The sequence below is a fragment of the Cygnus atratus genome, chromosome 4 (assembly GCF_013377495.2).
Source record: "Cygnus atratus isolate AKBS03 ecotype Queensland, Australia chromosome 4, CAtr_DNAZoo_HiC_assembly, whole genome shotgun sequence".
Taxonomy (NCBI): domain Eukaryota; kingdom Metazoa; phylum Chordata; class Aves; order Anseriformes; family Anatidae; genus Cygnus; species Cygnus atratus.
Genome location: NC_066365.1, coordinates 6621365 through 6636789, shown reverse-complemented (window position 1 = coordinate 6636789; position 15425 = coordinate 6621365). Strand labels below are relative to the sequence as shown.

Below are 15425 nucleotides of genomic sequence, written 5' to 3'. Positions count from 1 at the left end.
TTTTTAACTTAGATTAAATGTCAGCAGTGTTTTAATACAGTAGAATTTTACATGCAGAACACAGTAATTATTGCAAAGCAGAAAGTCTACACTGTAGCCCATTAAAACTCACTAGAACTTTACCCAATGTGTTCCTCTTTCTGTCTAGAGGCAAAATAGCCCTTAGCCTTTCCCATCTCACAGCTACACGTGGAACTTGTAGCTCACTCAGCTCACCCAGACAGAAAGAGGTGGCAGCTAGTGGCACTAGTGGCCACCTACAATTCTTTGGGGATTACAACCCACACACTCAGATCTCCACTGGAGTAAGCTTCTGGAATTAATACACGTTAGAAACGATTTTACAAAACAAATAACGATTCCCGTTGCTTACCTCTGGAATGAGCTGGAAAATTGCATTAGAAAAGAGAGTACCGATGGCCAAGCCCACAAAGTAGGTTAGAATCTTGGGGAAATATGACTTTTTTAAGAGAGGAGTTAAAATCAATCCCAGGAGTGATGCCAAGTTAATGATAGTCACAGCCAGGAACCCAAATCCCCAAACTGTGGATAAACAAACAGAAATATAAAATATTTTAGTATAAAATCCACTTAAGGCTGCTTTTGATTTTTCTAACATCTGAATTGGCATGGAATTGAGAAAAATAATTTTTTCCTTACTTGAAATTATACTTTACAAATATAAAACCTTAAATACGCACTGATATTTAAGACACATACCCACAGAGGGGAAATATGCAGAAATACTGTTTGGGACCACATACAAGCCCAGTTTCAGTTTTTAATATCTAGATAGACAGATAGTCTATCTGCTGCTAGTATAAATCATCTCTCTCTACAGTCAGTGAAGATTGAAAACTAAAGCTTAAGCCAATATTCAAGGTAGCTATAGCTTAGGCTTAAGACAAATCTTGTTACTGATCTCAGGGTTGCAGGTCCAATCGTCATTTACTCCTGAGCAACTCTAAGACACACAGTTTGCTGTCTTGGCTGTCCTACACCCAAAAATCCTTCCTGATAAAGGATGACTCCTTCAAATCATCTTGAGGTGGTAACTTTCTGTTCCTATCACTCCTCCTCTTCCTACAGTTCAAAGTACTTCTGCTTTGTTGAAAACACTGCCCATCACTACTTATCACACATACGAAGTGGAAGATAGCTGACAGTAGAGACTATTACAGCAGAGAAATGAAAACATACAAAAGAGAGGTTCTGGGTTCAAAAAGATGGGCACAAAGGAGGAATGTTTTTATTTATTTATTTATTTATTTAAGAAGTGGCATATGCACCTAGTTTGGCCATAATTTAGCTTCTTTCACCGTAAGCATTGTCTCAGATTTTCAGAGTTCAGACACCAGGATTTATATGAAGCCATATTGTAATTATTCTGGCATCTGAACTACAGGTTCTGAGAGTTTTGTTGTTGTTGTTTACAAGCATCAAAAAGTTTTGCCTCTGTGCACGTCCACTGTTTTACCCAGTTACATCTCAAATCCCTGTAAGTACAAAAAAGCTTTAAAGGTTGCACTGAAAAAGTCTACAACACTGCCTCAAGTGAGGCCACAGAATCACAAAGATATCCACATAGACAGGTTGTCTATAAAAATCCAACACAAATTAAAACCAAAGCCAACAGTGTTGGATATATGAGAAAATCCAAAAAGTTGCATCCATGTAATAGCCTCATTATCAGTTTTGCCATATGTACATAGAGAAGTTACCGTAAATTCCTTTCTGCGTAGCAGAAACAGATCAGATTGCAATCTGCAGCCCATCTTTCCTGTAACATGTTGTCAGCAAACACGCTAAACCAGATTCATCACCTGCAACTGGGATTGCTATGCTTTGTTTGCACAGGGACACAATTTTCGTTTGTGATGAATTTTATATTGTGTCAAGAACAGGAAGAACAGAAAGCATTAGAAGCATTTAAAGCATTTGCAAGAGGTGTGTCAATGCCAACCAAAACATTCACTTGCCATTTCTGAGAGACAGAGAGAGGAAGAAAAACACACAACTAGATATGGTTAGATTCACTAAGCTACACAGGAGCATAACTTCCATTACAATAAAAGATAATTACGCTTGTGAATGCATTTTTGAAATCAAGTCTACAGTAAACAAATGGGGTTCCAGCGTCATCATGAGTCACAGAGGCTGTTTGCAGTTTGGGATTACCATAGAAGCAGGAGGCTCTCAGTTTAACATACAGATAACTCCTACACATTTATCCTGTGCAAAATACATGTTTGAAATTGAGTTAAAATACATGTGTGTGTGTGTGTGTGTGTGTATATATATATATAATATTTAGTGTATAAGCCCAAATTACCTTGCCACAGACATAGGAAATTAGAACAAGTTTCAAAAATTATGATTAAAAACCCCCTACTACTACTTATTACTTTCTACAACAAAAGACAAAGAGGACAAATTCGCAAATGGTACATATAAATCAGTGGGCGACAAAAATGATAGGAGAATGGAGCTTTAAAGCAAGCACAGAAAAACAGGTTATTGCCAAATGCCGAGAGAAGTTCTCACAATAGTACTTGCTTTACTAACAACGGTGTAACATTCATGCTGGTACTCTTTGTTCAGAACAGCAGCACGTACTGGGACACTTAACTTGAAGTACATGCTATAATTGATACACCTTTCATCATTTTGTATGCTTAATGCAGTGGAACATGTCCCAGCGTACTAAAGGTCCTATGTTTGCAAATAAAGATGTAATCCACTGGTATGTAGTACCCCCTTTCGTCACAACAACAGCAACAAAAAAAAGTCTTTCTTCTTCCTAATTTACCAGAGATTAGTGAGGCCAGAAGGCAGATGCATTTTATTTTTAAAAATCTGATCTAATCTGGGTGGCTCAGTCCTTGGGATTTTGCATATTGATATTTTATTTCTTATTTATTTACCCAAAGTGGAAGAAAAAGGAAGAACTAAACTACATAATCAAGTAACATCAGATAATGAAGCAATAAATTGTTATCCATCCTAGGCATTCCACAGACCCTGCAGTAAGCCTCAGTAGTATGGGGACTAGTTTAAACTAATAAATCTTTTAAAGGAATAAAATAAACCTAAGATCTTTCTTATATGTTCTCCAGGAAGGTGTTGTTGACCTGAACTGCAATTGCAAATAGTAATGTTTAAAAAAAATGATTACCCCAATTATACAATTATGGGAATTGGTGCTGCAAGAAAAATACCACAAATAGAAAACAAACAAACAAACGAAAGTGATACAATTCCAAGATAACCAATGCTGCCAAAGTTGCTTCATTGCTGCATTATGGACTGTATTTCACAATACCATGTGTGCACTGCTCTCTTAAAACTGGGTTTATTCACTAGGGCTTCATCCCCACTAAGCTTTCCCTGAGTGCATCCACCCCAGAGAGCTGGCTAAGGCTTACTTCACCTACCAGAGCCAAGCACTGACACACAGCCTACCTGGAGGCTGGTGGCATGGATGGCTTTTGCCAACGACCATTATTCTTTCTGTCTCTACAACTCTGGCCCCAACAAAGAGACCACCAAGATGCCAAAGCATGATAAATCCAAACAATAAATGGCAGGAGAGCAAGTCCACCTCAGGGCACCACTGATCAGTATTGTTCCTCACAAGAAGTGGGGACCACTGCTCTGGGCCTTCCTGAGACAAGCTCAGGCTCTTCCTGAGCCCCTTCCTGGAATGAAGAAGAAAGCAGGGTGTTAAAACCTTGCTGAAAAAGCCAAGCAGACCACACAGACTCTGTTTGCCTTGGACAGAAGAAATGCCACTGGGCATTTCCAGCTATTTCATGCCGCTTTATACTACTCCCTATTACATTTCAGAGGAGCAAGAAAGGGAAGGACATGAGTGTGCCCCTAAGGACAGCTAGGTTAGATATTCGATATACAGCATATACAACACCCAAGGAAAAAAGACATTCTATATGCTGTCATTTAACTTTTACTCTGCTTCCACAACATTTTTTTATTATTATTATTGTAAGCAGCTGCCCCATAAAGCTCACTGTATTAAATTCTTCTTTATGTCTTGTCTGTTCATGTTTTGGAGAACAGGGACTTAACAGAGCTTAAATGCGTGGGAGTCCCTGAGCAGAAAACTCACATCGGCTGAGCTGGAAACATGCACTGAGGATTTTGCATCATGGGCAATAACTGAAATCAGCTGGTCCCAAAGCTGCCACAATACTGATTCATTTGGTGATGGTGCAGGGGGAGGGGGACAACACATAAATCAACAGCAGGATACATTTGCAGTAAAGCCTTCATTTGGCACAGGACATTTCTGTGAATCTCCCTTCAGAACAGATACCACTGTGTGTCACAGCCTCATATGCTTGGGGTTTAAAATACCCTAAGCATGGGCCTCGCAGATTTCTCATGCTGCAGCCAAGGGAGGGGCAGAGAAAAGACTGCCTTGCTTATCTGGCTACTGGACACTGCTTCTGAGCTGGCAGGATAAAAGAAAAATAGGAGGGGTGGTCTAAATAGCTTAGGCAATCAACTACAGAGCAAGCTTTCCGCAACACCATACTTAAACACACACACCCCCTCCAAAAAAAAACCAAACAAACAAACAAACAAAAAAGACAGATCTTACACTGTGGTGTAGGTATTGTAAATTTCTTGAAAATATGTGCCTTCATATGGTATAAACAATCATGGTAAATTGATGCCATGGTTGTGATTAATCAAATATAGTTTTAATTATTCACCGGCACAGGTAAGTTTTAGGAATGATATGTAATTCTTAGTGACTACTCTCACTTACAACAATCAGGGTCCTATTAATTCTAAAATTTCAAAAGTTACAAAAAACACTGCAGTACCTTTGCTAATAAATACTACCATTGGGAATCTGCTCATCCAATATCCCAGTTTTTAACTTTAAGTCAGTTGAATCCCTGGGAATAATGAATTAATTTGGAATACCGAGTCAAATAAATAAACAAATAATATACAAATTTGATCTTTATCAATGGAACAAGTGACTTCATTAACCAGCTGATTCATCCCTGTCCTATATTTTCTATTGCACTGTACACTTCTGTGCACAATAAATATAAAAATAATAATGAGAAAAATAGGAGGAAGGAAGATTAAGGTTATTCAGGCATGTGATGATGTTCCATGTAGAGGGAGCAGCACAGAAGATGGCAAGAAGGCAAGAGTGGGAGTTCAGAAAAATATGAGTCTTTTCCTCAGGAAAACAGCAGTCACTGGCCTCCTTGGTGTCCTGACATCCAATTGCAAATAATTCCACTTAAATGCAGCCTCCTAGCAATTTTACCATGAGTTAGCCTGATGCTTGCACGCCCCACTAAGTCTGACATCCCGTTGCAAATCATCTGCACAAACTTTTCCTACTTCCACCTTCTCTCCTATTAACCACCTATTAGTGAAAGCCCTTATGCCTCAGGGCACAAACTACTGCACAAACAAAACAGGTCAGAAAGACTTTTTCTTTAATGAACAAATTACTCCATAACTATCTACTGGCCTTTCCCTAAAACATTTTGAAAAGATCACTGTCAAGAGAGAGGATATTTGTTTATGTACCCTGGTGACCTGAAGCACCCTCTTACGTTCCCACTTTATAACTATATCCCCCTAAACAAGGCATTCCTATTATGTATAGATAGTTACTATTTAGCTAAGAAACCCCCACACTAATCACAGTATCAATGAAATAATATAACTGACCTTGTAAAGAATGTGGTTTAGATGTATCCACAAAGTTTTCCTGATGATCACAAGGGTGAAAAATTAGCTGTTGCAAAACAGCAGGACATATTGTAGAGAAGTCTGAATTTGATATACGACTGTTGTTCGGTATTCCATGCAAAGAAAAAATTTCCTCCCCAGTCAAGCACTGGAACAAAAAGGGTTTTTTTTGCCAACTTAATACAATAATACAAAACAAAACAAAAAACAAGTCACACACTGAGAAACACAAGATTTATAACATGAAAATACTGTAACACATTTTCAAGGAAGTATACACACTGTACACTGCATGTGAAAACCTGGTGATTGTTTAATGTGAGGCAGAAGTGATTTTAAGTATTTTAAGATAACTCACAAATAAATGAAACATGTTTTACATTGACATTTCCAAATCCTATGTCCCATGAACCGGTACAGTCAAATATTTGGGAAAATAGCTTCAAAATAGTTAAAATCCCATGTAATTACAAAATAATTACATTTAAGAGTAGACCAGATACACTTAAAATCTTAGTGTCAGAGTAGCATCAGAAAATGACTGTTAATTCCATGACTGCTCATTCATATGACTGCTTCTACTTCACAGCAATGCTGCATATTTCCTCAAACTAGCTGTTCATAAGTTGTCCAAATGGCAGCATTCAACATTTTTTCATTCATTTTACAGCAATAATTATTAGCAACAAGGATTATTTTGTAAGACCATCCCAAATTCCTGTGAGACACTGTTACTTTAGATCTTCACTTTGCCTTCAGCTCAGGGTCAGTACCTAATGGGTCAAGGACAAATGTACACAGCAGTGCTAAACCGGGCTGGGAACAGGGCTGGTTGCTCTCTTGGTTATTTTCAACCAAAAAGCCAAAATACTTGAACTATAAAATATCTTAAACTATATCTCCACAGAAAAATTGAGTACTTTTATATGAAATGTTCCATACCACAGAGGTCTTTCATTTAACGCTTTCCATTTATTCACATTCATGTTTTCCTATAACGATCAATAAGCAAATAGTGTTCTTTCTTGGCTGCACACAAAAGTGTTTTGTCTTGCTGATGTACAACACACACCAGGGATGAGTCTCAAGAAAAGAAGTAAAGCTTTTAGCACGAGACATTCACTGTAGCGAGTCTCAGTGTGATTGCGGGAGTAGAGCACTGGAAACCTTAACAAATTGCAAACAAATGGTCACTCCCTGTTCTTTTCAGTTTTACCTTTAGATTCCATAGCACTCCTCCAAAAATTCAGGACTATTATCTCTAGAAGGAATATACTTTATAAATAAGCCAAAGCAGCTGCAAGTCATTTATTTCAGAGCTGTCTCCATCTCCACTAATAAATATTACTGTCTACAAGGTGAAAGGCATGCACATACCATTTTAACTTGACTATTTCTTATTTAGCTTGGAGGAAAAGAGCTTTCAGGCCAATACGAGTGGCTTCAGCCAAATTACATCCAGAATGTTCCTGCCCTTCTTCTTGAATGACCCGGTCTAGGAGAGCACTCAAGTACACACCTGAACTTAAACAAATGTCTAAATTTTGTTGAGGCCATGAGACCTTGAAGACCAAAATATATACTGAAAAGTTTTCCTGAACTGAGGTTTACAAGCAGTGTGGATATAGAACCATCTTTCAGTGTCAACACTGATGTCAAAGCCTCAATATATCTTTAAAAAATATATTTATTTAAAATAAATATAGCTTGATAGCAACAATTATTGTTTTTGTTTTAAAACACATTGACCCATTTAATCTCAATGGAAGTAGTGCACAGAGAAATCATCACTGAAGAGAGATTTTTTTACAGCCCAATACATGAACTTCTGGAGCTTTTCTAAACTGGTTCTGTGCCTCATCATTTCACCATTAACTCTGCATTATGAAATAATGCAAAATATGTGGCTAATATTTCAGGTATGAAACAAAAAGAGAGGATAGTTGTGGTCTATAGGAATAGTTCCTATACCGTGCTTCTTGCATTACTGGCTCACGGCCATTTCTAAAGGTCTGCAGTGAAAAGCTGATAGAAAAACAAGCCAGTATGCACTGAGATTCATAACATGGCTATCTCTAAGAGAACTGATCTTTAACATCTCTTTCCTAGAAATATAGAATGGATGACAAGTAATTTAAAATACTAACAAATTAATATTAGTTTACAAAAACACAAACCACGTTGTAGGTTGAAAAAAACAACCGATTATGGAGTGAAAATATTACTCAGGCACAGCATGAATTAGACAACTTGAGACTTACAACTTTGGCTATATACAAACAAATATGTAAGAAATATCATCAGACAAGAGAGCTTTTATATGAGGACAAGGAACAGCACTTTATTTAATTACTACTATTATTTAGATCGGGGACAAACCCAGAGGATAACAATTCCTGAAAATGATTCATTATTTTAAGTCACCTCATCCTCACAGCAACTCCTACATGCATCCATGTGCTGAAAAGCAAGCTTGTGAGAGTTCACTGGCACAATTAAGGGATTAATTAAAAGATCCAATCTATTAGAAGCCTTGGACTGGAACAACTCATGTTTGCACACTGCAAAACTCTATACTTATCTTCGCAGGATAAATACATTAAGACAACCACACTTTTGTAAAAACACAAGCTATTTATTTTGTAAAACTGACAGATAACCTCAGCCAAAAGATAATCTAGCCTCATGGAACAGGGGACTGAGAATGATGCCCTGGCTCTTTCAGTCTACCATCCCATCTGTCCCTTGCTATTCAGTAAGCCTTGTCATGGTGCTTAAGGTGAAGGGACTGGACCTGGCCACAACATGACTGTTACCCAGTGTTTAACTCCTATCTTCAAAGAAGATATAACTGATCATGTCTCTGAACTGTTAAAAAAAAAAAAATCATAAATAAATGCTTTTATCACAATTAAAGAAGACTTCAATCACTAGAATTCACAGCATTGCAACGTATTCAGACAAAAAAAATAAATAAACCATCGACTAGGTTACTCAATTAAATGTTTACTTTTCTCATGGTAAGCTGCTGCCAAAAAATGATTGACCAATATGGGATTTTCTTTTAAGATTGTAAATGAAATAAAGCGATGCCCAACTATCTCGATTCTCTTCACACCAGTATCACATATCTATATAAATGAAAAGCATATGCCAAGCTCACCACATCCTTTCCAGGAAAGGATGGGATAACTTGCTCAGACAAAAATAATGCAAGGAGACCTCTAACAAGAAAATTAATAACAAATGCTACGGTACCAACCGTCTTGTAAACTTTTCATTCCCTTTTCTGACCTTCTGCCACGTTCTTATCTTCGCTCTACCTCTGTTTTATCTGTAGCATTGCACATGTGAAGCACTGAAATACCAACAGCAACCTGTCACTGTGGTTTCTAGATGTTGCCAGATTAAATCCTATCCTAGCCCACACCAGGGCTGAGCAGTGGGTCACACAGTAACAATGGCAAAGAAGGAACACCATGAATTTTTTTTTTGACTTAGCCTGAGCCTGGATGAGTCAAAATAAAGACAAATTAATGTCTTTTCCAACTTACTTGTAACAAATCAAAGCATTTAATGCTGATTCAGTGATACTTTTTTTTTTCACTTATCCAGGTGTGGACTGGGTACTAGGAGACAACCACGCATTCAGTAAGCAGCACTTTACGAGAAAGAGTCCAAGCATGTAAAGCTGCTCGAACACCTTTGTGTGCTTTAGGGATGTCACATACACACCCCAACATGTTCAAGGCAGCCTGATGTGGGGAGCCGAAAAATGTCCATAAATGCTGAAACTCACTGAAGATATTGTACCAATAAGACACTACTTTGGGGGTAGAACAGAAAAGTCTATTTATCTTCTCACTGACCTGACAATGTCAGCTCATGGTGCTGGATCAAGACCATAAGCCACACACTGTCAGGCCATTTATCCTTCTTCTAAGAAGCGCTAGTGAACTAGTGAAACACTACCAAAACAACCAACCAAACAAATAAATAAAAATCAAAGCAGATCCTAGCCTAGTTCTAGTTCATCCAAACCACCAAAGTTACTGTTTTGACTCATCGTGACGTGAAAACGCGTGATAGCTGATCACTAAGATTTTCACTTTGTTTTGTCCAAATGTTTGATATAAAAACCAAAATACGTTACATTAAGACAGTATTCAGGCATGACATAAAGGCTCAGCATAAATATAGCTTTAGAAAAGTCAAAGAAAGAAATTGGAGTATGATTTTAGCACCTTCTGACTACCCCAAAGCATAAAATAAAGGCAATATTAACAGGCTTTCTTTCCAACGCCCACTTACTTTCCATGTATTTTTTGACTAAAACTTCTGAGCACGTAGTTTAAACCTCCAGCATACACATGTATTGATATCATACCACAATGAACATGATGACAGAAGATCAAATATAGTTTTGTTTTTACATCTTGCTAATAATGTAGAACAGTGAGTAAACATTAAGCATTAAATTGTTAGTAGTTCTATACATATTTGTAGGACTAAAACGTGTTGGAATTCCATAGTGAAGTGTGAAAAAACAGCAGTGACTACTATTTGAGTTTCCTCAGTTACTATTATTTCTCTGAAAAGAAGTCTTAGCTTATGCATTAAGGAAAGGTGAAAACAGAAAAAAAAAAAGTGAAGAGCAAAGAAAATGCAAACACAAAACACAGAGAATTATAAAAATGCACGATGAAAGAAAAAAGGAAGCTAAAACATAAGGAAATGCAGACAGCTCAGTCAAGAATTCTAAAACTCAAAAATATTGTTGGTTATATTTTGTCCTGTAAGACACACACACGTCTTCATGGACGTCATACAATTTAAGTTACCATAAACGCCTGTAAAATTTTACACAAGTATATGTTCAAACACCATCATCAACAAATTAAAGCATTTTTTCTTCTGCCTTATCTTTTCAAGTCAACCTCGGTATCAAAGGAAAACAGAAATCAGACATCCCTCTCCTTCTGACTTACGCATCCAAACTTTCAATTTTTAAGAAAATGGATCAGCTTCTAGTGGATCTTTGGAGATAAGTAAGATTACTGAAATTTTTATCTGAGTGAAACACTTACACTAAAGACCAGTGCTGGGACAACACTAACAGAGACTGTTCCTTCCTGCTGGTTTTTGAAGGGCACTATCACCTGTCCCTTACAGATCAGCTCTGCACTATAACGGCTTCAGGCTTGGATGAGGGAGTCTTGATAGAACAGGGACATGTTATCTTCACTGGAAGAAAGGGCTTGGAGTCATCCCACTAGCTCTGGACAATGAAGTTAGGAACTGAAAGTCTGAGATAAACCTTGTTTCCTCCTACAGTCTTATATCTGTGCAGCCTCAATGGATGATCCAGCCTACCTGAAAAAAACACGAGGTATTTATTTTTCTCCATTGAGATTTAGTAGAGTTCGGGCCTCCAATGCCTTACAACATACAAAATTAGATTAGGCCACTTTACATCTTTTTTTCCATAACCAGTGGATCCTGTAAATTATGAGCTTGTAAGCACGAAGCATGAGTCAGTGTTTGAAAACAGCCACCCAACTTACTTAGTATGAGTACACATTAGCATGCAGCACCTGCCCAAAGTCATTGATATACTTAACACCTACAAGGGATTGAGAGCCTGCAGGTTAAGAGCACTTGCTTAAATGGTACTAGATGATAGAGCAGCTGTAAAGTCAATTTTAAGACATACAAGTAACTCAACAAAAAAGGTACATGTTTCAGTATGGTACCCTAGATATTTTTTCCAAAAGGACACAACTAAAACAGGCCTATTAAAAAAATAAAAATGTTTCAGTTAAATTTCAAATTATTTATGAGAAATACGCATTGGCAGTAATTAAAATGAGCATTTCTTTTCCTCTGCAGCCTGCGTACGAGGGCTACGTGCTTTTACATAGGTAGAAGCTGAAGGACTGAGGAATCTGCTCATTTCTAAGCCCCTTTAAAGAAAGATTCTTTTCATAACTATATTAAACACTGCAAACTTGTATTTAGTGTTTGTGGCAGGAAATGTTTGTATATAAATGTTTTTTAAATACACTGTGTTGGAACAGTGTTCAGTTTGTGAAATTTGAAAGCGAAGCAGTGACTCTGGGAAATATTGCTGCGCTTATACTGAATACTACATTGATTTTGGTGGCATTAACTCCAAATTAAGCCCCTGGTCAAGGTACAGACATCAGAATCACACTGTTTCTGAAACAAACGGAGTTTATCCAAGGTTTGTCTACATTACTGATGAAGAGCTACTATTCCAAACGTTAAAATAAATAAATAAATAAGTAAGTAAAAAGCGCCTCATGGTCCCTAGAAGCATGCCTCCTCTGTTTCTCGAGGAGCTGAACCAAACCAGAGCAGTCATCCCTGTTTTCCTTTCATTTTCACGGCTGACAGGACTTAGCATAGGGAAATTTCTGCCAGCCTTAGGACTCCCATTCAGGGAAAGGAAGGCACTCTAAGATGCTCTGGAGATACGAAATGATATAGCATTTGAAAGTAGCAATGAGGTCTGAGTTTTCTTTGGAGACACTAGACAGAGAAAAACAGTTTCATGAAAAAAATGAGCGGTATTCTGGTCAGATTTAGTCAGCGAATTAACACTTTAAAAAGCTTTTACTGGATGAATTGACGAAGGGACACTCAGCGCTCAATTTACTGGAAAGACGTGAACAACTGTGGAAGTTCCTCCACGCCCGCAGCGGCCAAGCCTCTGCTCCCAGGTGTCGCTTTCCCCGAAGATCTGCCCGTGCACTTCTCGGAGGGAAGCTCCAGCAGGGCGAGCAGGTCAACCCGCTCCCCGGTCGCGAGCAGCTCCCGCCCGCCGCTACCTTTGCCCGGGGGCACCGCGGACCTTGGCCCCGTCTCCTCGCTCCCCGTGTGCCGGCCCTCGGCGCTACCTGGTTGTGGTGCGGCTGGGGCAGGAGCTGGAACGACGACGCGACGGCCGGGTGGCCGAGCAGGGAGGAGAGCTGGGCGGCCGACAGGCTCCCGTTGGTGCCGAAGGCGCGGAGTACGTCGGCGGCGAAGGCGGCGGCCGCGTTTGGGAGCATCTCCGGGGAGCAGGCGAGTGCGGCCGGGAGCGCGGCCCCTCCGGCCGGGGCTCGGCGGGGCGGGGGAGGCGGGCGGCCCCTCCCCGGGGGGCGGCTGCGCGAAGGCGGCACCGGGCTCCGGCCCGGCCCCGCCGAGCACCTGCCGGGCCCCGCACACCGCCCCCGAAAGGCCCCGGCCCCGCCGCGGTCCCGTCAGGAGCCGCCCGTGAGGCCGCCCCGCTCCCTACTGCCGCCCCGGGGAGTTTAATCCAGCCCAGAAGCGTGGGGGATTTCACCCGGCCTTTTTAATAAGCAAGTGGGGAAGTGTGTGACTGACCCCAGGCAACAGCTCCCTCGCTTCAGAAGCAGCACTTCCCCTTCAGGAGACAGCACTACAAGTTACTCTCCAGCTGCCCCTTACAACATTTCTTAACCTGTCTCCAAATCGATACCACCCACTACAGAAATATATATTTTAACACAACACGATTTAAACATTCTTATTTAGACCTCTATGAAACTATGCTGAAGGAGATGAGCAGAAGTGTTCCTCAATCCCAAATCTTCCGAAAGCAGAGTTTACGCCATGTGCCATGCGGTCTGGGTATCAGCACCACGATGGAGGCATCGTCACTTCACAAGCAGTGACACGTGTTTGGATAAACTGCTCGTAAAGAAATTTCGTATCACAGTGCACAAAGCATCAAGCAAAAAAAATGCGCCATCAGTATTAACCAACTACCAGAAAAATCCAGAGCACTGCAATCCCATAAATTCTGCTACTGAAGGAACTAAACTCTGACTTAGAGCCTGAACGGCTGAGGTACTTTCAAGCTTCCCAGGTAGTTGGTTGGTGGAGGCTTAAGCAGCCCCTGGCACAACCTAGCTGCCAGTTGTTCCCAGTGACGGACCCTATCACCCTAGTTCAACAGCGGTGCCTGAAGACACTCCACCCTCCCCATGTCTCTATTTACATGGGCATTTTTGGTCTCTTCAAGAAAAAACAATACAAGTTTTCTGCTGCTACTGACAGAATCACAACATATTTCTTCCAGTAGCGGAACTGGGGCCTCCTGTACTGAGCATGCCTATTTCTAAACACAGCTCTGCTCACATTCGATTACGTGAAGGCATTCCGAAATTTGAAAAAGTCTGTATAGTTGAAGAGTTCCTTACAACCAGTAGATAAATTGGAAACAACACAAACTGGCTAAAACAGCTAAATCAAAACAGGCTGCTGGTGCATCAAAAAGATTTGTCAGTGCTCTGTAGTACAAGGCCAAAGAGTTAATTTCAAAAAAAAAAAATTTTTTTAAGGACTTCCTTTTTAATCAGTAACATAAATGTAAAGGATGATTTAAATTAGTGTAATTAAGCAAACTCATATTTGCATTAGATCTTAGGCCTATATTTGCATAATGCCGAAAAGTTCAAGGAATTCCTGAATAATTCCATTAAGAATTACTCTCTTTTGCCAATCCTCTACAGAATGAAAATCCTACTCTATTTTAGAGAGACAGCCAAAACTTCTCCTCGAGGAGTGATGCATTCATCCTGCTCTACTTTAAAAGAAGTTTCTAAACTGTTTCTTGCTGAAAAAGACCACAAGAGCCAGAAGGGCATCGAACGAGACCGGAGGTCATGTACCTTTCCAACTGTATATATAGCTCTGGAAGGACTACTTTAGATGTTGTGTATACCCTTGTGACATACGTACAGATCCATCAGGTGTGGTCTTGGTTCATCTCAAGTCTGATAAAGCCTAGCCAACACTTACAGAGCAAAATTCTTTCTCAAGCTGAAAGAACAACCTGTTTGTACACCGTAAACCAAATATTTCCCAATAGTACTTCATGGTCCTGATTCACTATTGTTTTGTTTCCTGCTTTATTCACACCTGTGTAATGTTACTGTCACATTTAAACCACTGTCAGGTGCCAGCACACCAGGTGGTGACTGTCAGTGGGGGCAAGATGACGTAAATCAGCTTCTCTGATCTCCTGAAGGGCCATATCCTCCCTGAATTGGGTTTCCCTTAAGGAATTCAGTGAAACTGTAGCTACTCACATCAGCCAGAATGATTTGTAATTTTGTTATTTACTTGTCTCAAAGTCAGAGGCACCGTCTGCATCTACCTTCATTCAAACCAATTGAAATTATCTATTTGAAAATAACAATCATATCATAACCCTGTATTTTGGCAAGTAAGACTGACACACCCATCCCTTGCATTCTTACTATTTGCATGCTTTTTCTCCCAACTCTTTGTTGGATTAACTACTTTAATAGGATTAAAAATGATAACCTGTAATTATACACTCGTGAATGAAATGATGTATAGCAAATAGATATTTCTAGGGGAAAGTATCTAAGTAGGTATGTAAAACTGACACCTCAAACACATTCTCCCCCTCCCCCCACAACGTATCTCTCTTTACTGTGTAAGTGAACTCCCAGCAGCTCTTTGTTCATTTTTTAACTTGGCTAGGCAGACTACAATACTCAGAGCAACTATACCTTAACTTCCAGTAGCATCACAGATTAATAGCATGCTAAGGTAGATGCTCAGATAGTTTTCAATACTGCCAGCTCAGGAATCTTCCTCCTGAATTCTGGGCTCTTGCAAGT

The 15425-nt window shown here is 39.7% G+C and overlaps 1 protein-coding gene across 3 annotated transcripts in view; it reads right to left on the bottom strand.

The window, feature by feature from the left end:
- SLC39A8 (solute carrier family 39 member 8) overlaps positions 1-15425 on the bottom strand; it is a 61492-nt gene that overhangs the window by 12693 nt on the left and 33374 nt on the right. For 2 of the 3 annotated variants that reach the window (XM_035539794.2, XM_035539802.2), the window contains exons 5-6: positions 5725-5893; positions 374-543 (exon numbers count right to left, since the gene is read on the bottom strand). In XM_035539794.2, coding sequence (XP_035395687.1) covers positions 374-543; positions 5725-5893 — 339 coding nt within the window. Of the gene's footprint in view, positions 1-373; positions 544-5724; positions 5894-12665; positions 12874-15425 lie in introns of those variants that run through there. The other variant, XM_035539779.2, reaches the window with a different exon arrangement.